The following is a 25,538-nucleotide window of genomic DNA, read 5'->3' on the forward strand; positions in this document are numbered from 1 at the left end:
GATAATTGTTTAGGGGGATAATTGTTTAGTGCAGCTAACTGCATAGGACAAGGTTGGACTACAACTCCCATTATCCCCCACCACATGGTTGAAGGCAGGGTCATAGCTATAATTGAGCGAAAGTGTTAAAAGAACACAGGCCCCCAGCTCCTTAGGGCCCTCCAGCTCCACCCCTCCCTATTTTCTTCATCATTATCTCCCTCACTCTGGGGGGGGGCACCAGAGAGTGGGACGAACACGGGCCCCCTCTCCCGTAGCTATGCCCCTCGTTGAAGGTCATTGTGGTTGGAGATGATGAAAGTGGTAAGCCAATATATGGGAACCAAGGTTGAGAATCTGTGCTGTGGGGGAAAAAGTTCTCTGGATAATTGTGAGATTAAGTTAGATGTGGGAATCGCTTCACTGAGGACAGTGTGGCTGGTCAGAAAGGCTGTTTCTGGAGGAATCTCTATCTATGGGGATAGTGGAATGACCACTGACTATTCCAGGTAACCATGGGGTACCCAGGCAAATTGTACTGGAGTAATTGCTTCCCTAGCCTCCTAATGGCGCAGTGGGGAAATGACTTGATTAGCAAGGCAGAGGTTGCTGGTTCGAATCCCCGCTGTTTCCCAGATGATGGGAAAATCCTATATCAGGCAACAGCTTGCTTATGTAGTGGTCCACAAAGGTTTTTGATGATGATGTAGTGGCCCACCACATAAGCGATGTGCGCGAACTGCAGTTTGAACCACAGTTTAAGTACATTTGGGGATTGGGGCCCGGGAAATTTCAGGGGAGAGCAGGTCCTTCCCTGCTTTCCGCCACCCCATGCAGCTTCCTGCCGGGTCGGCATGCATCCCAAGTACCCCTGTGTAGTGCCAGCAAACACATGGTGTCTGCACATGCATGGGCACCATTTGCATGGACAGCATGGTGTTGCTGGCTTTAGATTGTGAGCCCTCTGGAGACAGGGATCCATCTTATTTATTTGTTCATTCTCTGTATAAACCTGTATATATAAACCTGTATTCTCTGTATAAAACATTCTCTGTATAAAGCCCTGAGCCATTTTTGGAAGGGCGATATAGAAATCCAATCCAATCCAATTATTATTAATAATAATGGCACCTGCGCATGCACAGACACCATGTGCATGCTGACACCGTGTGGGGCTTCTTGGGATGCACACTGCCTCAGCAGGAAGCTGCATGGGCAGCGGAGAGTGGGAGGACCTGCTCTCCTCTTAAAGTTCCTGGGACCTGCTCCTGAAATGTGTTCAAAACACGGTTCATACACATCCTTAGTCCACATAAAGGAAAAGGCTGGAAACTGCTGGAGTCCTACTACTATGAATATTTATATACTACTCTTTGCGCAGCGGGGAAATGCTTGACTAACAAGCAGAAGGTTGCCAGTTCGAATCCCTGCTGGTACTATATTGGGTAGCAGCGATATAGGAAGATGCTGAAAGGCATCATCTCATACTGTGTGGGAGGAGGCAATGGTAAACCCCCTCCTGTAAAGAAAACCACAGGGCTCTGTGGGCACCAGGAGTCGAAATCAACTTGATGGCACACTTTACCTTTACCTTCAACCAAAGTTCTCAAAGCAGCTTACATAGAAAAAATAATACATAACTAGCTGACCCAAGTGTGGCTGCCGCCGCCAGCCGCTGCCTCGCCTCTGCGGCCGGGCCGGGCCAGTCCCGCCGCCTCGCCTCCGCGGTCGGACTCGCCTGGCTCCCTGGCCATGGCCACCGCCGCCGCTTTCTCTTGGGTGCGCCTTACCCAATCAGGCGCCCCCGTAGCCCAGCCAATCAGCTGGGCTGCCGGGACGCACGTTCGAAAGGCACACCCAAGAGAATTAAATATATAGATTAATTAAGATGGTCCCGTCCCCAAAGGGCTCACAATCTAAAAAGAAACATAAGGCAGATACCAGCAACAGCCACTGGAGGGATGCTGTGCTGGGGTTGGATAGGGCCAGTTGTTCCCCCGCCCCACCGCTAAATTTAAGGGAATCACCACTTTAAAAGGCGTCTCTTGCTCAGTTAGCAGGGGTAAGTAGACAGTGCAGAGAGTTCTCCTGTCTATGGGTTTATTGGAATTGTCTATGCACAGGAAATCTCTCCCCAGAAAACAATGTGGGGCAATTTCAGTCCAGTTCCAGCTGCCATCCTCTGCACACTTGCTCAGAAGTCTCAATTACACTAATCTCAGTGTGGCTTACTTCCAATAAACCATCAGGAGATTGGGATGCCTTGATGGTGGTGTGGTGGGGTTTCATTCCTTTGTGCAGAGCAACAACGGGCAAGCTATTCGGACTAGCTGTGCTGCAGACAAGCTATGTCCTTGATAACTAGGCAAAGAGGCACCTTCTCAAGTGCCGCCTCTCTTATATTTAGTTGGGGAAGAGCAACTGTCCATATTCAGCCCAACTTAGCATCTCTCCAGCAGCTGTTGCTGGTGTCTCCCTTGAGCTTCTTTTTAGGTTTGGAGCCCTTTGGGGACAGGGAATAGTCTTCTAATTTATTTTGCTATGCAAATGTCTATGATAATTTTTTTTAATGTGGAAAAGCAGTCTATAATAATGCTATTCCAGGAGTGCCACTGCAGAGTGGACTCTCTCTCCTCTTCGCCGCCATCCTGTTTTAGACACATGTCATTATTGCTCAGGAGGACCTTTATCTCTGGCTGTTAGGGGTAATTAATGATGTATTAACAACAACAACAAACCATCAAACATACTCATTGGCTGACATCCAGACTAAATTTTTCCTGCGTAGTCCCTTTGAAATGAAGGGGACAACGAAATTGTCCCATTTGTTTCAATGTGACTACTCAGAAATGATTTAGTCTGGAAGTCAGCTATTTTCATCAGAGAAAGCATAAGGGTGCCATTTCAGCTTGGCAGACTGGATGGAAAGATTCGCAAACCACTTCAAAGCAAAGGTCTTCTCTTAGGCATTCAAAATTAAAATACAAAAGAAGTTGCATATTTTTAAAGAGCATCTCTTGTGTTCACTTTTAATATCCTTGTTTCCAAAAGTCTCAAAATGCATATCTTTTAAATTAGCCAGTGGCTACATTATTATGTATGAAGTTTATTAGTAATGTGTTGAAAACTAGAAGAACTCATATAAAAACGGGTCCCTTGCCAAGACAGGCTTACAATCGAATAGAGACAACAAAATTTCAAATTTAAAAAATAAAAACATTGAGAATACTCTCTCTCTCCCTCTCTCTCTCTATATATATAACACATCAGAGCAGCTGAAGAAGGTAAAAGGCAAAACATCTTGCCCATTATATTTCTGTTTTGTTAACCAGCTACACAAACACACATGCCTGTGTGAGATACAGAAATAAGACTATCCCCAGCAGATGACAAGAAAGACATTAATATGTTGGTCTGCATCCTTATTTAAGCAATCCTTCCTGAATACAGCTTGAGCGGGGGCCTTTGCTTCTAGCTGGGCATCTTGGTCCCCACCCGCCCGCTTCACTCTTTGAGAATATGTAACACCCCGCCTTTCCGACTCAGGCTCTCACAAGGCGGCTTACAACCGGCTAAAATGCAACACAGGCCAGGCCGCCCTCCGCCCCCCTCTCTCCCCAAAGACAAGAAGCACCAAACGCCCCCCAGATAACCCGGCGCCCTCTGGCAGCGAGGACCGCGCACTGGGTCGAGAGAGAGCGCCGCGCGCGTCAACCCCAGTGCGCGCTCCCCGCCCCCCGCCTCCCCGCCTGTCACCGGGCCGCCGGTGCCTCGCAACCATTCAGCGTCGAAGCGCGCGGCTCTTGTCTGGCATTCCGTGCCTGGGCATTGGAAGCCGAGTGCGCGCTGCCCGCCTGTGCTTCTCCGCCTGGGTACCGCCATGCACCCGACCAGGGAGAAGATTTCGGGGCGGCGGAAAAGGCCGCCTCCTCTCCCGCTGTAAGTGCTGCGGCTGCCTCTTTCCTCGGGCTCTGCGGCTGCTGCACTTGAAGAGGCGCCTCGCCTGCAGCACGGAGGGGTCACGCCGGGTCGAGTGGCAATGCCCGCCGGCTCCCAGTCCACGCGGCCCTGAAAGGGGAATTTCATTGTGACGTTCTCTTCTCTTAGTTTGCTAGGGAGGGTGCTGGGGGCCTGGCCTGTGGGGATTCGGCGTGCCAGTTTGATACCTTTAAAGAATAATCTGGCAGGGTTTCTGAGCCTCAAAGCACTGTCAAAGAAGACAGAAATCTCACAGGTCTGGTGGCCTCCGCCTGATGGACATGCAAGAGATGGAGGGGGGGGGGTGTCACCTGTTGAATTCTTGCTTCCATGTGAGGAAGGGGGGAAAGTGGCAACCCTGTTTTACAAGCCGCCCTCAACAAGTTATAGAGAAATATTTCTTCAGTGGCGTATGAATTCATGTGGCAGTCTGTCTCCATAGCATGGTGTAGTGGTTAGAGTGCTGGACTAGGACCAGGGAGACCCGAGTTCAAATCCCCATTCAGCCTCATGAGACTTGCTGGGTGACTCTGGGCCAGTCACTTCTCTCTCAGCCTAGCCTACTTCACAGGGTTGTTGTGAAAGAAACTCAAGTATGTAGTACACTGCTCTGGGCTCCTTGGAGGAAGAGCGGGATATAAATGTAAAATAATAATAATAATAATAATATAGCTGCCTCATTGCTAAATATTGCTTAACCTGGATGGCTTTAAGAAGAGTTTGGATAACTTCATGGAGGAGAGGTCTATCAATGGCTACTAGTCGGAGGGCTGTGGGCCACCTCCAGCCTCAAAGGCAGGATGCCTCTGAGTACCAGTTGCAAGAGAGTAACTGTGGCTTCCAGCGGCATCTGGTGGGACACTGTGTGAAACAGGATGCTGGACTAGATGGGCCTTGGGCCCAATCCAGCAGGGCTGTTCTTATGTTCTTATGTTAATATCAAAGATATTTTACACATAAATGAGAATTAGCACACGTGCGTGCACACGCATACACACAAACACTGGCCCTCAGAGATACAGACTGACCTTTGCAATGAGTACAAAACATTGTTGAAGACATTTTTTTTAAGCCAATGTTATTTCTATTTGCATACAGGTTTCAAGACTTTAGGATTAGATTTAGGTACATTCTTCAAAGTATCTTCCATGGTCGCAAAGTTTAATAGATCTAAAGAAAGCCAATTGTTGTTCTTTAAAGTAGAAAAAATAACAAAACCCAGTGGCACCTTGCAGACTAGTAAGTTTATTGTGGCAGAAGCTTCCGTGGGCTACTATCTTCTCTTTCATCAGAAGCATGAAGTGTTATCTTAAGTTGGAACATTTTCTCTATACATGGATATAGAGAACAAGAAGGAGAATTATACATTTTCACGGCCAATTGACTGCCCATTCTGTGTGGGGAACGACTTCACATAAGCATACAATAGTCCTATTCAGACATTACACTGTATGTTTGTAGAGGTGTCTATACACATATACATAAGTTTTTGTGTGAATGATGATGCATGTTCTCATTTTAAAAGTGAACATGGGTTCAGAAGTCCTTCAACTGCAGGGTACAGGTGGGAAGTGTACTACTCTATGTGCATTGAACACAATGTGTTAATAACTGTATGCGTGTACAGGTACACGGTACACAGATTATATGTGCATTGAATGTAACATGTGGATAAAGTTTCTGTGGAGCTGCCTCCCTGTGGTTGGGCAACTTGCACAGTGTGGACACCTGTGTGCACAGCAGCCTTAAAGCAGTGAGCTGATGTACACACATATGTAAATCAGTTCTTTGCAACAAGCTATACTGAGAGAGGCTCAAATAATTTGCTTTTGTGACAAAAATTTAAATAGCTCAGAGCCAAAGTAAGTGTACTGATTAGAGTGTTGGACTAGGACTGGAGAGACCCGAGTTCAAATCCCCACTCAACTATGAAACCCACAGGGTGACTCTGGGCCAGTTGCTTATCTCTCAACTAATCTACCTCACAGGGTTGTTGTGAAGATAAGCATAACCATGTACACCACTCTGGGCTCCTTGGAGGCAGGGCAGGGGAAAATGTAAACATAAAATAAAAGTAAACAGAACTTCTGCCCTGTAGCCCTTCCAAAGTATATTAACGGCATAGGGTGGTCCAAGACGTTTGGTATTTGAGGTTGAAAAGTGAAATAACACCCCTACACACATACACACACACACACACACACATACACACAAATAATAATAATAATAATAATAATAATAATAATAAAATAAAATAAAATAACTGCTCTTTAATGGTTCTCAGAAACTGCTGTGGTACGGTCTTCTCTTGCAGTGATTACATCACAAAAGAATATAAAAGGCAGCCATGAAGCAGGCACTGGGAGAGGATGTTGATCATTATCCTGGGATGCTAGCAGGGGAAAGCCTCTGGATAACTTAGACAAATCCCATTGGAGGAGAGATTCAGGAAAACCATACATGCCGAGGTGATGGAGACGCTGAGTTGACCCACCATGTCAGAGCCTGCTGATAAGTCGAGAAGGATAAGAATAGAAGTGAGACTGTTGTGTTGGAACAAGTTCCCAGCAAGTCATTAATAAGTCTGGGAGAAAGGCAGTGTCTGACTGAAGGGAAGGGAGGGGAGGAGGCGAGTGGGGGGTGCAGGACAGGCAAAGGATCAGGAATGCTAAAGTTAAGTGCGGACAGCTTGGCTCATTAATTTTAGAACAAGAGCTTCCTGAACAGCTGCCTATCAAGAATGAGACTGTGGCATTTCTGATATCCAGTTGGTTGAGAGGCTGCAGACCTGACATGGCAGTGTTGGAACAGCGGGAAACCTGCGTAGCATAGTAGCTGCGAGTCTGAGTTTTGAACCACTGGGAAGCCCCCTCTGTAAATGTCGCCTCTGTTCCTAGTCAAGTCACTCACTCTCAGTCTCCACATCTGCATTATGGGAATAACACTTCTGCTGTGTCTCACAAGGTCCTTGCAGAGATGACTCTGATAATGCGCATGTGAGGCAATGGCATGCATGCACTTGCGTGCTAAGCTTTATCCATATGATTGGTATTCTGCACTTCCTCCAAAGATGTCAGGAGGTTTTTGTCCTCATTAAAACTAGTCATGCATCTAGTGGGGCTCTCATTGATTAGAATTTGTCCTCCACCTATTAAAATTGCAGAGTACATGCTCTGTAACCTTGCTACTTGAGAGGATGTGATGTCCAGCAGATGTGAGCAAAAAAACACATACCTGGAAATGGGTCTTTATTTTCAGATCTCTGTGTTTATATTAGCAACCTTGCTATCTTGATTCATCTTGATTGTTTATCTGTACGATGCTTGATGATAGAAATATTAGTAGATGAAGCTGTCAACGCAAGAAACAAACTTTATCTCCTTGCTGTAGTCCCTCCTCACGCTTGCCTTTATATTCTTCCCTACTTTTTCTTTTTTCTTTTGTCTTTTAGCTTCCTCATATTCCTTTTTCGTTACATTCTGGTATGCATTCTGTTATGCATTGTGTTGTTCTAAAGTATGCTGTTACTTATGTATCTATTATATTTATATACCTCTTGATACAGAGATTTCCAGGCAGTTTACATAAAACTTTTTTAAAAACAGAAAAACAACCAACACTTAAATTTTTTTTAAAAAAAATTGGCTAAAAGCCTGCAGAAACAGGTGTGTCTTAGGTGCCTCCCTAAAGAGATGGGGAATAAAGAGCCAGAGATGGGGAAGCTCATATTCTGACCAGGTGAGGAGCTCATATTCCAAGCTCATGGAGGAGCTCATATTCTGATATTCCAAAGTCCCAGGACAGCTATAGAGAAGGCCTGGAACATAGGGACATAGGAAGCTGCCATATACTGAGTCAGACCATAGGTCCATCTAGCTCAGTATCATCTACACAGACTGGCAGTGGCTTCTCCAGGGTTGCAGCAGGCAGGAATCTCTCTCAGCCCTATCTTGGAGATGCTGCCAGGGAGAGAACATGGAACCTTCTGCTCTTCCCAGAGCAACTCCATCATCCCCTAAGGGGGAATATCTGACAGCGCTCACACATCAAGTCTCCCATTCATATGCAACCAGGGAGGACCCTGCTTAGCTAAGGGGTCAAGTCATGCTTGCTACCACAAGACCAGCTCTCCTCTCATGGTTCCAGGTTGCCATCAAATGAGCCAGTGACAACTATGAATGGACCTCTCCAGATGATTTCAATAGGTGGTGGGGTTCATGACGAAGAAGGTGCTTTCTTTAGTACTATGGGCCCAAGCCCTTAAGGGCCTCATAGGTAATAACCAGCACTTTGTATTGGGACCGGAAACATATTGGTAGCCAGTGAAGTTCTTTTAAAATGAGAGTGATATGGTCTTTTCAGATTGCCCCCGAGACTAACCTGGCTGCTGCATTCTGTACCGATTGCAGTTTCCAGACTACATACAAAGGCAAGCCAACACAGCACATTGCAGTAGTAGTCAAGCTTGGAGGTTACCAGCATATGCACCACTTTTTAAAGGTGGCTTACCTCTAGGAAAAGACATAGCTGATGAATCAGTAAAAACACTCCTGACCACTGTCTCAACCTCAGATAGGTTGAAAAATACCAGGAAGAATTTTTTGTTTGTATTATAACAACAAAACAACAACAACAATAATAATAATAATAATAATAATGAAAAATGGCCTCTATCAATTAATCAGCCAAAGTTGATCCAGCTGCTGATTAAGCTGATGAAAGTTTGCAGCCTTAGTGATTATAAACTCTGTGATAGAATGGTCTTTTAATGATATGTTCATGTACTTTTTAAAAAGTCTATTAACTAAAAGAAACCCTTTACACCTGCCTAGGGAAGTAAATGTCCTCCTGCCTACTTGTGTGTGTGTTTTTTTTTAAATAGCCCAGATACCTTCAGAATACATAATCTTGAGTTCCCCATAAGAAATAATTTACTAGAAAAGCTCCACGGTGAATATACACCAAAGAATCAACCACAGGACCACACGCTGGAATGGCGCAACAACCCTCACCCGCGCCATGCCAGATGCATTCAGATCAACACCAAGTATTTACGCGAGCCGATATGTTATATGGAGACGGAAGACACAAAGACCAAGCAGGTAAGTATTATTAGTATCAGCTATATATTAGAACAGTGATCGTCACTATTTTTCACGTGGTGGGCGCTTTGGCGAAAAACGTTGAATGTGAGAGCCATTTCCCACTGGGCTGACCTCCACACGGTACCGCACTTCCTCCCCCCGTGCTGGAGGGCCCTTTAAGAGAGAGACAGGATTAAGAGCTTAATCTGAAGTGTTCTAGAAGGAAAGTGCTGGAAAGGGCTACACTTGGACACCTTCCAAGATGGTGCAGGGGTCACGAAGGCTCAATTCACATTAAAGGAGCACCCCACACTCCGGCACTGGACAAACTGCACCATGAGAATGGCTGTCTCCACATGGTTTCAGGGGGGCTCTGCAGAGTATTCAGCTCTGGCTGAAGCTTCACACAAGCCCAATAAACAATTAGTCAGGGAGGACTGATGGGGCCACAGGTAGGGTTGATGGGAGTCACCACTGGCGGCCCCAGGACCTTACAGTGTAGAACACTGCATTAGGTTGACATCCGGACCAGTGGCGGAGCCAGACCACGAGCGGCCCGTGCCCGGCCGCCACCACAGCCCCACTCACCCCACCCCCGCATCTGACGTCAGATGTGGGGGCTAGTCACACCCCCCATGTCAGATGCAGGGGGCATGGTCTGGCTCCTGAACAGGGTCGCACAGCCCCATTCGAGACTTACAGCCAGGCCGGTGCTGCATTTGCAGAATGGCCAGGAGCGACTCTTCCCTGCCTTAAAGGCAGGGGAGAGCCGCTTCTGGCCGCACTGCAAACGCAGTGTTGGCCGTCCAACTCCTGAATAGGGCTGCACGGCCACATTTGGGAGCTAGATTGGAGCCGGCGCTGCGTCCGCGGCGCAGCCAGGAGTGGCTCCTGGTTGTGGCTCCTGGTCGCCCCAGCGGCTCCTGGTCGTGCCACGAACGCAGCGCCAGCCATTTAACTCCCAAATGGGGCTGTGCAGATGTCTACACATCTCTGTGGGGAATCTGAGCTGAAGGTTTGTGACAGATGGGGTACATGTTAAATAAAGGTTGTAAACCCCTGTCCTAATGCAAACAAAAATATGCACACCTGCAAGAAGGTTGCAAAGCTGAGTGGATGCTCAAAGTTTTCTGCTAACTGAGCAAAGAGGCACCTTTTTAAAGTGGTGATTCTCTTTATTTAGCCAGGGGAGAGCAACTGGCCCTATCCATCCCCAGCACAGCATCCCTCCAGTGGCTGTTGCTGGTGTCTATCTTATGTTTCTCTTTTAGATCGTGAGCCCTTTGCAGGACAGGGAGCAATTTTATTCATTTATTTATATCTATGTCAACCACTTTGGGAACTTTTGTTGAAAAGCAGTATATAAATATGCATCGTATTTGTATTCGTTTTCGCAACCACTTGCAGTCTCAATGTGCTTGTGCAACAAGAATAGTGAATAGCTTTGCATCCTTCCCTGCCACAGATATGGACTGAAGAAGAGGTTTCACAGCAGGAGGGACCCCAGGGGTTGTGCAAGCACACTCTGTTGCACCGGCACAACCCTAGCCTGGAACTCAAGCTCCTAATTTAGCAGAACTAGCTAGAGCAACCTATGGCAGTAGTGAAGTGCTAACCTGGCTGTCAGCCAGAGTATACAGTTTGTGCTGCATGTTCTGTGAAAAACTGTTGAAGCAGTGGTAGCATCCTTGTCACCTGCGTGTTGACAAAGAAGTTTCTTTCCTTTATCCGGAAAGGATCACTGGTGGCCGACTTGTGAACCTATTGGGCATCATCCTACACCACCTTATGACAAGAAGAGCACTCAGAGAAGCGATTTCCAGAAGCCAAGCTGTCTGCTGTCTCGGCCTGTTAAGCACACTAGCAAGCCTACCCGTGGTATAGGTAAGAAGGCTACTGGGAAAGTTCTTTTTTCCTTCTCTTTCCAACCAAATAGGACAACTTGTGAGCAAATAACGGATGTCTGGATTTTGCTGCTACAAAATTGATCCTTATGCATTTGATTTACACTATGTATTCAAAAATCTCAGATTCTGCTCAACAAAGATCCTTCCAAGTGCTGAATGAAATTGCTATATGCTACTATAGTATTCACAGCCAAATACCCCATGATCCAAACTTTGGTTGCTAATAGTCCAACTGTTTTGCTTCCCCCACCCTCTGCTTCTCAGTCACTGCAGCCCTTTCCAGAATGCACTTCAGTTCAGCTTAGCATACGATGATATGCGTGGCTTGAATGCTCTCCATTCTATTCAGATAAGTGAATTTGCACTGCATTTGGAGTAATGCCACTGAAATGTATGGCATTCCTGAGTCTGGGGGCCTCTATAGAAATGAAATTCTCCCTGCGCATAAGTGTAGATTGCTGTACAAAGGAAAAACTGTACATTTTTCATAGTGGCCAGCCTCCAGATTAACAATGTGCTGGTGCAGTGAACCTGCACTGAGCATTACAGGGAAGGGATGATTTTTGTCAATCTCCCCTTCCTTCTCAAGCCCCACTGCAATATGCCCTAGAGCAGGGTTTCTCAACGTGTGGGTCCCCAGATGTTATTGGACTTCGACTCCCATAATCCCCAGCCCCAGTGGCCTTTGGTTGGGAATTATGGGAGTTGAAGTCCAATTACATCTGGGGACCCACACGTTGAGAATCCCTGCCCTAGAGGGTCTAAATGCACCTGCACTTCATTAGTCTAGATATCAGCCCATGTATTTCATGTGTACATGCCTTTCCTAGCCCACCTCTCCTGGCAACAGAGGAAGGATTTAAATCTTTATGTTTTTAGGGAGAACATACCGTATATACCCAAATAGAAGATGACTCTGTATTTAAGACGACCCCCTTAAAAAATAGAGGTTTAAAGTCCACTGTGCCTCTCTCCATTTGACCCTCAGGGACATATTTCTGGGAGACACACTGGGCTTCAGAGGGAAGGGGAGATTGTTGAAAATCGCCCTTCCCCCATTGCACAGCAGAAAACACTTGTGCATTATCGTGCCATTACTCCGAATGTCAGTGAATATCAATTCAAAGAACAATTAATGTGAAGCCATGATCAAAAATTCCACATCCCATGGCAGAGAATTCCATAGGTTAATTATGCACTGTGTGAAAAAGTACTTCTTCTTGTCGGTCCTAAATTTCCTGGCATTCAGTATCATGGGATGATCCCCAGTTCTAATGTTATGAGACAGGGAGAAAATTTTCTCTGTTTAGTATCTCTACTCCATAATTTTATAGACTTCTATCATGTCTCCTCGCAGTCACCTCTTTTGCAAATTAAAAAGCCCCAGATACTGTAGCCTAGCCGCTTAAGGAAGGTGCTCTAGGCCCCTGATCATCTTGGTTGCCCTCTTCTGCACCTTTTCCAGTTCTACAATGTCCTTCTTAAGATATGGTAACCAGAACTTTATTCAGTTCTCCAAATGTGGCCACACCAGAGATTTGTATAAGGGCATTATAATGTTAGCATTTTTATTTCTAATCCCCTTTCTAATGATCCCTAGCATGGAATTTGCCTTTTTCACAGCTGCTGTGTCCTGAGTTGACACTTTCAACAAGCTGTTCACCATGACCCCAAAATCTGGTCAGTCACTGACAGCTCAGACCCCATCAGTGTATATGAGAAGTTGGATTCTTTTGCCCAATCATCAGTGTATATGAGAAGTTGGGTTCTTCACTTTACACTTGCTTACATTGAACCACATCTGCCATTTTGTCACCCACTCACCCAGTTTGGGAAAGATTCTTTTGGCGCACCTCACAATCTGTTGTGGATTTCACTGCCCTAAATAGTTTAATGGTATCATATGAAAATTGGGCCACTTCCCAGCTTCCCCTAACTTATAGATCATTTATGAACAAGTTAAAGAGCACTGGTCCCCATACAGATCCCTGGGGGACCCCACTTCCTATTTCTCTCCATCGTGAAATCTGTCCATTTATTCCTACCCTCTGTTTCCTGTCCTTCAACCAGTTATCAATCCACACATGGACCCATCCCTTTATCCTATGACTGCTAGATTTACTCTTTGGTATAGAACTTTGTCAAAAGCTTTTTGCAAGTCCAGGTATACTATGTTAACCGGATCACCTTTATCCACATGCCTGTTGACACTCTCAGAAAGAACTCCAAAAGGTTGGTGAGGCAAGATATGCGTGTTCTCCTTAAGCAAGCCTTGTTTAGCAATATGTTTAACAATTTTGTCCTTAAGTATGCTTTCATCAGTTTACCCACCACAGAAGTTAAGCTAACCGGCCTGTAGTTTCCCAGATCCCCCATGGATCCCTTTTTGAAAATCAAATACATTAGCTACTTTCCAGTCCTCTGGTTCAGAGCCTGATGGTAGGGACAAGTTACATATTATTGCTAGGAGATCAGCAATTTCACATTTGAGTTCCTTTAGAACTCTTAGGTGGATGCCATCTGGCCCTGGCAATTTGTTAATTTTAGTTTTTCAAGACAGTTTAGAACATCCTCTCTCAGCACCTCAAATTGGCCCAGTTCTTCAGCCTCCAAGCCGAAGAAGCTCAGTTCCAGAGTGGGTATTTGGTCAGTATCCTTCGCCATGAAGACAAATGCAAAGAACTAATTCAGCTTCTCTGCAATCTCCTCATCTTCCTTAATAATCCCTTTCACACCTTCATCATCTAAGGGTCCAACCACCTCCCTGGAAGCTTTTCATACGGGGCTTTTAAAGTCCTTTAACTTGCATCTCCTCCGGAATGGAGGGGTTGCATTCACATAGAGGCTAGATTTACCCCAGAGTCCCTATGGGTTATCGGGGAGCAGTTCACACACAATTCGGGTTCTTCACTGTGCATTAGAGTGTAACCCAATTTATATCCTGGGTTAAAAAATCCACTATTTGCTGCAGTTGTTTGGGACAACTTCGAATTTGCAGTAAAGCCTCCCCGTAAACCTGCAGTAGAACTTGCTGTGCATAAAAGTCCCTGGCATGTTTTCTGCTTCTGATATATTTCATTTGATTTATTTCAGACTTTCCACCCCACCTTTCCACTCCACAGAGCACTTATAAAAAATGTATTTACAAAAATACAATATGGGTGTTAAAAATCTCACTGGTTTTTTTTTTTAAAGGCTTTTGTGTGCCCGCCCCTTCTTTCCGCCATTCTGCTTGTTCATTGTGATTTTTTTTTTTTTTTACAAAAGCCGAGCACAGCCCCAGCAGGCCGCACCAACCATTCCTTAGCCTGCCCTTCGGAAGATCTGAGAACCTCCCGTCACTCTGAGTCCATGTTCAGCCAAGTGCGTAGTGGGCAGAGTACGAAGGCTTTGTGCTACCACCAGGCTCTCTCCAAGGCCAGGCTCAGAATGCCCAAGAGAGCTCTGATCACTGCGTGGAAGGAAGCCGAGGAGGACAGCCGTGCAGGGGTGAGGGGGGGGCACAAGCAAGAGGGAAGGATGTTTAGAAACCAGCAGCTGATGGTTGGGAAGGAAGCTGAGTAGGAGAGCAGCCTGAGAGAGAGAGCAAGAGAGTGGGGGGAGGCAGGCAGAAGCAGGATTTTTAAAAAATCTGTGCCTTGCGGTGGGGAAGGAGAAGCGGAGGAAAGCTTGCTTCAAAGGGGGGAAGGGGACATCTCACTATAAGAACAGGAAATAGAATGAAAATGGGAGGGGTCCCATTTTCCTCGTTTGGGGGCAGTGGTGGAGCATGACCACTGGCAGCCTGTGTGTGGCCATGGCGGTGGCCCCACTCACCCCGCCCCCTGTGTCTGACGTCAGACATGGGGGGTATGGTCAGGCTCCTGAACAGAGCCGCAAGGCTCTGTTCGGCAGCAGATGGAGTCCAACTCCTGAAGGGGCTGCGTGGCATTCACAGCACTGGCCATTTAACTCCTGTAGGGACCGCGTGGCCCCTTCAGGAGCTACTTAGGCTGGTGCTGCATTCGCAGCGCAGCCAGGAGCAGCTCTTCCCTGCCTTAAAGGCAGGGAAGAGCAGCTGCTGGCCATGCTGCAAATGCAATGGCCATTTAACTCTCGAACAGGGGCCACGTTGCCCCCACTCGGGAGCTAAACCAGCACCCCTGCGATGTGGGGTGTGTGTGTGTGTGTGAGGGCCTCGAGGTGCAGCCCCTGATTGGGCATGGCCCTGGGTTCTTTGAACCCGTTGCCCAATAGTAGCTCCACCCCTGTTTGGGAGTGTTCTCTCCCCCAGCTTTGCTCTTGTAACTGCTGTGTTAAATATCTCTGCTTCCTGGTTGGAGCAGCTGGCTGGGGCTGGGCTTCCTACTAGCAGAGACCCGAGAGCTGGGCACAGAGGAAGGAGAGGAGTGAGGGGTCCTCACATCCTTGTTTCCCACGGTGCCATCCCTTAGAGCCTCTAGAGGATGGCAGGTGGCATGGTGCATGCATGCAGTTATAGCTCCTACCAGAGCAAGAAGAGGAAGGGGAAATTCACTGGGGTGATCCTTGACCATAAGGGATTCAGTAGGTTGCCACCGTCAACTTTATTTTAATGTGGGACAAACCACTCTCTCCATGTAAGATTCCTGGGGGGTAAAGTGGGCAAAGGGCTGAGCAGTCCTAGGCCTCCAGAGGCCCGCGACTAAGGCGGACCCCAAATGAAGAGTAGCATGCTTCACCAACAGGGTTGGTGTTTATTATTAGATTAATAATCTAATTATTATTTGATTAATAATAAACAGGGTTTATTAAATAATAATAATCAGGGTTTATTATTAGATTAAAAGAAAGACAAAAGTATGCAATAAGAACAATTGTCTCTTCTTAAAGCAGATTGTAAGTGAGAGACATTTTCATTAACCAGGCAACTCAGATTCAAGCAATACCAAAAAGGAAAATAACTTCCCTCATGCTATCTTAGTACTCACAAGCAGGAATCTTCCTGTTGTCTCCAGCCTCCAGGCTGTGGCCTTCCCATTTCCCTTGCAGCTTCTCAGCCAGCTGCTTCCTTGGGGCACTCTTGGGTAGGTGTGTGTGTGCGCACTGTTTTCTGTGGTTCAGTCAGAATTTGGACTGACTTGCCTGTCTGCGAATCAGTTTGGTCAAACCAGCTCGAACCAGTTCGCCGGTTCAAGTAGCTATGTGTATGTTTAAAAATAACTTGTGATAAAGGAGAAAAAAGATGGGGCGGACGGTGAGGGCAGGCAGAGCCGGGGAGGCGGAAAGAGCCACTCATCTTTAAGAGTAAATGAGAAGGTGCTGGCAGCTTACTAATCCAGTACCGCTCCTGGAAGCTGCAGCCACAGTGACGCTCCCCATAGCAGCCTGGCCGCGTGGCGATGGTGTGGCTTCCGGCCTGGCTGCCAGCCTAGCACTCACTCACCTGGCCTCCGCACATGCACATGCACAAATGGTCCCTGCCCATGCAGAGGGGGCCTGTACCCAGCTTCATGGTTAAAATCATCACATGTGCAGTCATTTCGCTGACACCTTGTATGATATGTCTGTGTGTCAGCTGCAGGAAAACGTATGAGCTGATGCATATCAGACGATCTCTCAAAGAATTGTTTATCTGTCTTGTTTCCCCAACTGTGTCTTTTAATGTGCTTTAATTCAAAATTCAACTTTTGAACAGCATTTTTGACACTAACAGTTCCCTTTAAAATTGTATTTATTTATGCTTAGTTGCCTTCCCCAGATATTGCTGATGGACCTGCCTAGTCCCAGTTCTGCTTCCAGCTCCACCCACAACTAGCTCCACCTCTTCCCCTGGCTCCACCCATCATTGCCTGCTCTCCCTAGCACCTCACTAGTCCCAAGAGACACCAGCTGCCACTGATAGTGGTGTATGCTACGTGCATGAGCTACACTCACATACCACTGTGCCATGCTGAATTTTCCTTAAAAGAAGCCCTGTTCAGTTGTATTGCTTCTTACACATGAGGTGACTTGCGCTGAGGTTTCTGCTACCCTGTGTTGATTTACAACCCCAGCCCACCCACCCCAGCCCCACCTCCACAATGCCTATCCAAAGGTTCACCATCACTACAACATTTCTGGCTGGGAGCCTGAAAGGAACTGGCCCACTCTTTTGTGGCTCAGTAAGGCAAAGCCACCTTAAGTGGTACAATGGGGAAATGCTTGACTCACAAGCAGAAGGTTGCCGGTTCGAATCCCTGCTGGTATGTTTCCCAGACTATGGGAAAACACCTATATCGGGCAGCAGCGATATAGGAAGATGCTGAAAGGGATAATCTCATACTGCACGGGAGGAGGCAATGGGAAACCCCTCCTGTATTCTACCAAAGAAAATCACAGGGCTCTGTGGACGCCAGGAGTTAAAATTGGCTCTGTGGGTGCCAGGAGTTAAAATTGACTTGACAGCACACTTTACTTTACTTTACTTTAAGGCAAAGCCAGGCTGGATAAGCAACTGTCAGGAGTGGCTTAAGAGCCAGACTAGAGAATCCAGCCACAATGCACACGCATTAGGCTTGGTGACCCAGAATGTCCTTTTCAGCCCCTGTGAATCTATACTTATGCCCAGGAAAAGACTAGCTGCCGGGTGATTCCCCCCCACCCTCACCACCACCTTTCTTCAACAAAGACTGAAACACTGACCTACACATCTGAAACTGAAACAAAAGATCATTTCCAACACCTGCAAAAATCAGACTCACAGGAACGATGCGTGCTTCCTACAGAATATCTCATTGCGCATAGGCTTTTTCCAAAATAGCTTTGCTGGACCCAGAGTCTCCATGGGAAGCTGCCCCCTTGCTCCCAGGAGCTTCGGCCCGAATCCAGACAGACAGCTGCCTGTGCCTCGGCCGTGCAATAAACACGAGGAGGACATATGGAAGTGATTCTTCCCCCCTTGTAAACACCAGGATGCGGCTGGAAGTGCCGCTCTGAGTTTCTGCCTGGGTGTAGCTCAACCACCATCAGTCACCCACAAACAAGCTGAGTAGTGATCTGTGCTGAATTATTGTGGAGAAGTTGAAGGCAGAACTGTGGAGGCATTTGTGAGGAGAAGCAGATCCGAAGCAGATCCAAAACGTCTCAGGTGGCTTTAGAAAGGGATTAAACCCCAATTCGAGGCAGATACGTTTTATCAACTGCTCTGAGCTGTCATAGCTAAACAGACAGTGGATGTATATCTGTCAGTTCCAGATGCTGGGGACAGATGATAGGGAGGACTGTTGTTCTGCTTGGAAGCTTTCCAGAAGCAACTGGAAACAAAATGCTGGACTAACAGAATGGTGGGCCTTTGGTCTAAATCAGCAGGGCTTTTTAGCCTACTTACCTTAAGGGAAGTAAGCTGATGAGATCACCCAGCTGTGTCTGTGTCTCTGTGTATGTCCCTATCAACTTCACATTGCCTGGGCCGATTTGGACCAAAGTTGGTACAGTTGTAGTGACACATAGGGACACCTCAACAGTATCATTTGTGATTAGGTCACCCACCCCAGTTCAAGATGGCGGATGCATGAACATTTGACTTGGAAGTGGGATAAGTTGTGAACCGCCTAAACTATTTGGACCAAATTTGGTACAGTTGGAGGGACTCATAAGGACACCTCAGGAGCACAGCTTGTGATGATGTCATCCACCCTGATTCAAAGTGGCAGATTTGCATGCACGGGCACAATTTGCGTGATCATGCAAATGGCCTCTGTGCATGTGCAGATGCCATGCAAATGGCCTCCACGCATCTGCCGAGGCCGGAACTGCACCACTGTGTGCAGGGGCAGCTTCCTAACAAAGCATTGCATGTGCTTTGGGGCTGCACCAGGGCAGGCGAGTGAGCCATGGCGCTGGCAGTTGCACCGGCTGGGTAAGAGCCTTACTACTTCTCTCACTGATCCGCCCAGCCACCTGTCCGCTGCTGAACCAGTTCACCTGAACCGGGCTTGGTGCAGTTCGATCATGGACCCAACCTCCCCTGATCGGTTCACAGTTGAGCCAGCGACTGGTTCCCTACAGGAAGAGGCAGAGTTGTTTGAAGAGAGCAAGAGTCATAATCTAGTTAGTGTGCAACAGAATCACCCACTGCTAACTGGGCAAAGAGGCACCTTTTAAAAGTGGCGGTTCTCTTTATTTAGCAGTGGGAGAGCAACTGGCCCTATCCAACCCCAGCACAGCATCCCTCCAGTGACTGTCGCTGGTGTCTAGCTTACGTTTCCTTTTTAGATTGTGAGCCCTTTGGGGACAGGGATCCATCTTTATTTATTTATTTATATCTATGTAAACCACTTTGGGAACTTTTGTTGATGTCCTGTGGGCCACTGGCTTATAAAATGTGCCATATTTGTATCACATGGCACAGTGGGGGTTTTTAATGGACTGTGCCAATTCAAACTGCAGTCAGGGAATCACTTTTTTAAAAAGAAAAAATTTGGCTGTAAGCTCAGTGGTAAGATATCTGCTTGCATGCGTGAGGTCCCAGGTTCACTCCCTGGCATCTCCAAGTAGGGCTGGGAGGTTCTCCTGCCGGAAACCTTGGAGAACTGCTACCGGCCAGTGTGCACACACTACTGAGCTAGATGGACCAAGGGTCTGACTCAGTGTGAGGAAGCTTCCTATGTTTCTATGTCAACCACCCCTGGCAAGAACAGGGGCTCTTGAACAGGCATCTGCCTGTGCTGATTCAACAGGGCTGGTTTGGTGTCTGTTTCTGAAGCTTGTCAGGGTGCTGTAGACTTGTTGGTGCCACTGAAGACGAGGCGTTGAATGGCCAGTATGATGTATTTCACTTTAATGGCCACTTGGCTAGAACTGTGGCAGGCTTTCAGTTCTGGCAAAATTCTTTAGGCATGAGTGCTTGGAGCACAAGGGGAACAAAACAAGATGGGATGAGCCCTTCGCATTTCCAGAACAAGAGAATGTACTGGGCAAGGACCCTCCCCAGAAAGATTCCAAGAGCTAACTCATTTCTTTGGAATCTGCCATGGCAGAGAGATGATTGCTCTTGGAATGCAGGTGGGGGAATCTGCCATGTAGAGACTCTCTCCTTGGAATCCACTGGTGTATCTTAAAGCCAAATGAGACATGATGTGGAACATCTGTCATGAAGACATAACACCTCCAGAGCTCAGAGACAGGAAGGGCTCTGATGAGATGTGATACCAGTTTACAGAATTATGCATGGGGCAGGTTCAGACAGCCAGCATCAAATAAGTAGAAGGAAAACGCTGGTTCCCAGCAAGAGCACACTCTTAGGAACATAAGTCCAATGGTCCTGAGCCAGACCATTGGTCCATCTAGCTCAGTATTGTCTACATAGACTGGCAGTGGCTTCTCCAAGGTTACAAGGCAGGAGTTTCTCTCAGCCCTATCATGAAGATGCCAGGGAGGGAACTTGGGACCTTCTGCATGCAAGTAGAATGCAAGATACTCTTCCCTGAGTGGCCCCATCCCCTAAAGGGAATTTCTTACAGTGCTCACATGTAGTCACCCATTCAAATTCAAACCAGGATGGACCCTGCTTTGCAAAGGGGACAATCCATGCTTGCCACCACAAGACCAGTTCTCCTCCAGCTCTCCATTCCATTCATCTTCCCAGCTTTCCATTCCCAGCACACACCTGAGTGCATTCACTCAGTTCCATGTCGTCCAAACCCAGAAGTGTTGAGTTGACAAGGTTGGATCTCCTCCGCCACCTGCAATTCTCTGCTCAACTTCAAATGTTGGTTATAGATGTTGGTTGACAGAGGGGACTTGACACTGGCAATCTGACATTTCTGTTCAGATGACACGGAAATGAGCAGAAGTACCAGCTCATGCCCAAAACATGCATTCATTGGGAGCCTATGGCTCCCTTCTGCTTACTTGCCGCTGTTTGTATGAACCCATCCATAGTGTGGATGCAGATAGTCAGATTGACTATATAGATCACAGGCAGTATACCTCTGAATACCAGTTGTTGGGAGCAGAACAGCAAAGGAGAGCTATTGCCTTCATGTTCGGCTTATGGGCTTCCCAAGAGATATCTGGATGACCACTAAGGGAGGCAGGACGCTGGCTTAGATGGACATATTGTCTGATCCAGCAGGCTCTTCTTATGTTTTTATGGCTGCAAGGTATTATGGACAAGGGTGCTAAAATAGTGGATAGGTGTTGAATGCCAAGTGATTGTTCTCTTTCTGTCCCAGCCTTCCCCCAAGGAGCTTATATTTGTGTTTTAGCCTCACAAAAGCCCTGTGGGGTAGGTTAGACTGACCTCCTAGCAAAGCAAAGGTGACATCCTGATTAAAACTCTGTGTGCATAGCCCAAAATGCAGTGTATGTACTCCTGCTTCTGAAGTGCAGATGCTCATGCACAGGGGGAGGAGCTTTGCTCATCTCGCCTTCTCCCAGAATGGCTCGCTGCACCAGTACTTCTGATGAGATACAGACTAATGTTGCATCAGTGCTAGTATGTGTGTGTGTAAATTTCAGAGACCTCTCCTTCCCCCAGATGCCCTCTGAAAATATGTCCCTGAGGGCTGAGTGACTCTCAGGGACATATTTTTGGGTGTCACAGAGTGCTTCTTGGGGAAAGGGAGGTCATCAAAATTTGCCCCCAATGCTGAGCCAGCAGTGGAGCTTAGTAAGCTGAACTTTATAGAAGCACCAATGCCTCTCCTGTGGCACTGGTACTTTGTTAGTTAGGATGTCAGCAGTGTTTTATTTTCATGTAATTGTATTATTTTTGTTTCACCTTGATGAAAGGTGGTATACAAATACACATTCATTATGTTTTAACCTGTGGGATGGGGCTGCAGCTCAGTGGCAGAGCATCTGCTTAGCATGTAGAAGGTCCCAGGTTCAGTCCATCTCCCAGTAGGACTAAAAACAAAAACAAAAACAGCAACTCTCTGTCTGAAACCCTGGTGAGCTGCTGCCAATCTGAGTAATCGATACTGAGCTAGATCAGCCAATGATCTGACTCCGAATAAGGCCGCTTCCTGTGTTCTTGGTGGACAGCAGCACATAAGAGAGGAGCCCTGCTGGATGATTGGACCAAAGGTCCACCTAGTCCAGCATTCTGCTTCTCTCATTGGCCAGTCATATACCTCTAAAGAGCCCACAAGTGGGACTGGGAAGCAATCTCTCTCTTTTGCTATTGTCCTCCAGCAAGTAGTAGTCAGTGTCCTAATGCCTCTTGCATATGCCCATCATGACTGGCCCATCTGGTAGCCTCCAGGCTTGATTACTGTGATGCGCTCCACATGGGGATACCTTTGTACATTGTCTGGAAACTACAATTGGTACAGAATGCGGCCGCCAGACTGGTCACTGGGATAACACGAAGGGACTACATAACACCGGTTTTGAAAGAACTGCACTGACTGCCGATATGTTTCCAGGTGAAATACAAAGTGCTGGTTATCCTATATAATAAAAGGCTAAGTGAGTGGCCATGGCCTTGGAACGTTGGGGATCTGCGTCCCTGCCTCCCTGGGCTGTTCTGGGCCTGCGCGAAGCGCAGGCCCAGAAGAGCCCAAGGGACACAGGACCACAGACACCAGTGTCCCACAGCCATGGGTGGCCATTAGCTGGTGTGTGGCGGCGGGGGAAAGTGGCCGAGGCGGCGGCGGAGCCGCCGCCTCGGCCATGAGCTGCGGCACGGCGAGAGGAGGACGAGGCAACCAGAAGCGGCCGCCCTGAAAAAGGCGAGGGCAATGGCAGCGGGGGAAGACCGAGACGGGGGACAGGGAAGCTGGGCGAGGTGGTGGCGAAGCCGCCAACGAGGCCCCCGCCCGCTCACAGCCGTCGCCCCCGCCTGCTCACCCACCCTCCCAGCTGCCCAAAATGAAGCTGGGCGAGGTGGCGGCGAAGCTGCCAACGAGGCCCCCGCCCGCTCACAGCCGCCGCCGCCTGCTCACCCGCCCTCCCAGCTGCCCAAAATCACCTTCGCCGCTCCCCCCCCCAAAGATTAAGGGCCAAAATGGCCCATGAGAAGGTCGCCGCCCCCGCCTATCGCCCTCCCGCCCACCCAGCTGCCGAAGACCACCTTACCCGCTCCAGCCCGAGGGAAAAGAGAGGAGCTCACGAGCAGAGCTCCTCTCTGTGCTAAGTCACTGCTCAAACTGCCGCTATGGACGCAAAGGACGCCTATTGCGTCCATTGCGACAGTATGGGCAGCAGCTTAACACAGAGAGTAGCTCTGTTCCCGAGTTCCTCTCTTCTCCTTCGAGCTGGAGCGGGTAAGGTGGGCTCCGGCAGCTGGGTGCGCGGGAGGGCAATAGGCGGGGGCGGCCACCTTCTCATGGGCCATTTTGGCCGTTATTCATCCACAACCCCCCCCAAAAAGTAAAAGCAAAATAAGGAAGAACAAAAACAGAGACAACAACAAAAACACAAAACAAAAAGAGAGAGGGGACAAGTGGGGGAAAAAGAGACAGAAAGAGAGAGAGAGAGAGAGACAGAAAAGACGGGATAGAAAGCTAGCGCCCGTTATCATAACGGGCTTAAAAATACTAGTTACCTATAAAGCCCTTAATGGCTTGGGTCCAGACTATTTGAGAGAGCACCTCCTTTGTCATAATCCCCGCCGCCTGTTACGATCTTCTGGAGAGGTCCGGTTACAGTTGCCACCAGCTCGTTTGGTGGCGACCCAGGACCAGGCTTTCTCTGTGGCTGCCCCAGGGCTTTGGAATATGCTCCCTGCTGAAATAAGAGCATCTCCTCTGTTTGTTTTCAGGAAGAACCTCAAGACCTTTCTGTTCTCTCAGGCTTTTAATTAGAATTGGTTTTAATAGTTTTAAAAACCTGTTTTAATCATTTTATTCTATTGTTTTTATTGTCATGTATTTTAATTTGTGACTCTTACATATTTTAAATTCTGTACACCACTTAGAGGTATACATAGCAGGCAGTAGAAAAATATGATAGATAGATAGATAGATAGATAGATAGATAGATAGATAGATAATGATTAATAGCCATTAATGGCCTTCTCCATCAGATTCCAACCTGCTTTCACACACTGCTAACTTTTTTGTTGTTGTTCTAAATGGTGTATGTGTATGTCTATCTATCTATCTATCTATCTATCTGGGGTGGGGCAAACATGTAGTGGCTGACATCTGGATTAAATTGCTCCTGAGTAGTCCTATTGAAATTAAGTAGTCCTTTAGAGCAGGGGTGGGCAAACCTGTCCCTCCAATAAATTGTGGCTGGGAATGATGGGAGTTGTAGTTCAAGAACAGCTGGAGGGCCAAATTTGCCCACCCCTGCTTTAGAGTAACTTCTGAACAGTACTATTGAGCAACATGGTCTGGATGTCAGCCACCGTATCTGATTTCCACTACAAATTGGACTGTTGAATATTGCAGTTCCTCTTGCCTGTCCTCGGACGCCGACCAGCCTTCCGAGAATTTTCCAAGAGCAGCTCTCCTTCAAACACCACTACGATGCCAGAGCAACTCCCTGTGTCCCCTACCAAGGGAAGGTAAGGCCATGTGTATCCTGCGCTATTAAGATCCAGCAGGAAGCCAGAGGGCTGTGTTTATCTCAAGGTTTCCAACACATTGTTCTAGCACTATGGAATGTGATCATGCGTGTTAGAATTGCCAGCATTTGGTATTAGCAAATGGCACGCCTGCTGTCTTATTGGCCCTGAGGCCTTAGAGAGGAAGGCAAGAGTATGAATTATTGGGTTTGGCAAGTTACAACTTCATTGCAATAACAGAGATCCTAGGACAGTGATCTTCACTGTTTTAAAAGCAGGGGCCACTCTAGCCAAAAAACAACACCTTCAGTGTGAGAGCCATTTCCCTCTGTGCTGACTTCCATAGAGCACTGAACTTTTTTCAGGGCTGGGAGAGGCCCTTTAAGAGAGAAAGAGCCCTCTCTTTAGGAGGAAAGGACTAGGAAGGGCTACACTTTCCAGCATTTTGTGCATATCTTCCAAAATTGTGCAGGGGCTCTAGGGTAGGGGTGTGCACGGACTGTTTTTCACAGTTCGGTCCGAATCCAGACCGACCCACTGGTCCACAAACCGGTTTGGCCGAACAGCCCAGCCCAGCCAGTCAGTTCAACTGAACTAGCTTGAACCGGTTTGCCGATTCGAGCAGCTCTAAAGTTGCTTGTAGAAGGGATAACGCTTAGGGCAGCCAGTGAGGGCAGCCAGTGCCAGGGGCACGGAAGTCAAGAGGCACCTTTAAAAGTAAATGAGAAGGTGCTGCTTCCTGGCACAGTACCACTCCTGGAAGCTGCAGCCTGTGTGGTGACAGCACAGCTCCCAGCACTCACTCGACCACCACATATGCGCGTCGGTGAGTGCCGGGAGCTCCCAGGAGCGGTACCAGGCCAGTAAGCAGTACCTTCTCAATTACTTTCAAAGGTGCCTCTTGCCCCCCACCCCATCCCAGCACTGCCTGCCCTCACCAGCCACCCTAAGCTTTATCCCCTTTACCGACAACTTTATAGCCACTTGAACCGGTGAACCGATTCAAGTCAAACCAGGGCCAATTAGACCTTGGACCAGCCCGCCTTTCCTGAAGGCCAGTCCAGTCCATGACCCAGCTGTCGAAACAGCCCGGTTCACGGCGGACCGGTTCGCTATCAAACCGTTTGTGCA

At 47.7% G+C, this 25,538-nt stretch overlaps 1 protein-coding gene and 1 long non-coding RNA gene across 3 annotated transcripts in view; one reads left to right on the top strand and one right to left on the bottom strand.

Annotated features, from left to right (window-relative positions):
• Positions 1 to 3,805: 3,805 nt before the first annotated feature.
• The window catches only part of C1H2orf73 (chromosome 1 C2orf73 homolog), a 28,389-nt gene continuing 6,656 nt past the window's right edge, over positions 3,806 to 25,538 (top strand). The window contains exons 1-4 of the mRNA XM_053284518.1: positions 3,806 to 3,918; positions 8,840 to 9,059; positions 10,778 to 10,925; positions 24,292 to 24,407. Coding sequence (XP_053140493.1) covers positions 3,860 to 3,918; positions 8,840 to 9,059; positions 10,778 to 10,925; positions 24,292 to 24,407 — 543 coding nt within the window. The 5' untranslated portion in view covers positions 3,806 to 3,859. The remainder of the gene's footprint in view (positions 3,919 to 8,839; positions 9,060 to 10,777; positions 10,926 to 24,291; positions 24,408 to 25,538) is intronic.
• LOC128339966 (uncharacterized) lies at positions 6,213 to 16,054 on the bottom strand. Of its 2 annotated transcripts, none has more exons than XR_008313364.1 (3): positions 15,898 to 16,054; positions 7,192 to 7,308; positions 6,213 to 6,462 (listed from the first exon to the last, which is right to left on the bottom strand). It is a non-coding gene; the product is annotated as an uncharacterized LOC128339966 (long non-coding RNA). The 2 variants fall into 2 exon arrangements; XR_008313363.1 differs by having other exon boundaries at positions 6,213 to 6,465.

Source organism: Hemicordylus capensis, chromosome 1 (assembly GCF_027244095.1).
Source record: "Hemicordylus capensis ecotype Gifberg chromosome 1, rHemCap1.1.pri, whole genome shotgun sequence".
Lineage (NCBI taxonomy): Eukaryota > Metazoa > Chordata > Lepidosauria > Squamata > Cordylidae > Hemicordylus > Hemicordylus capensis.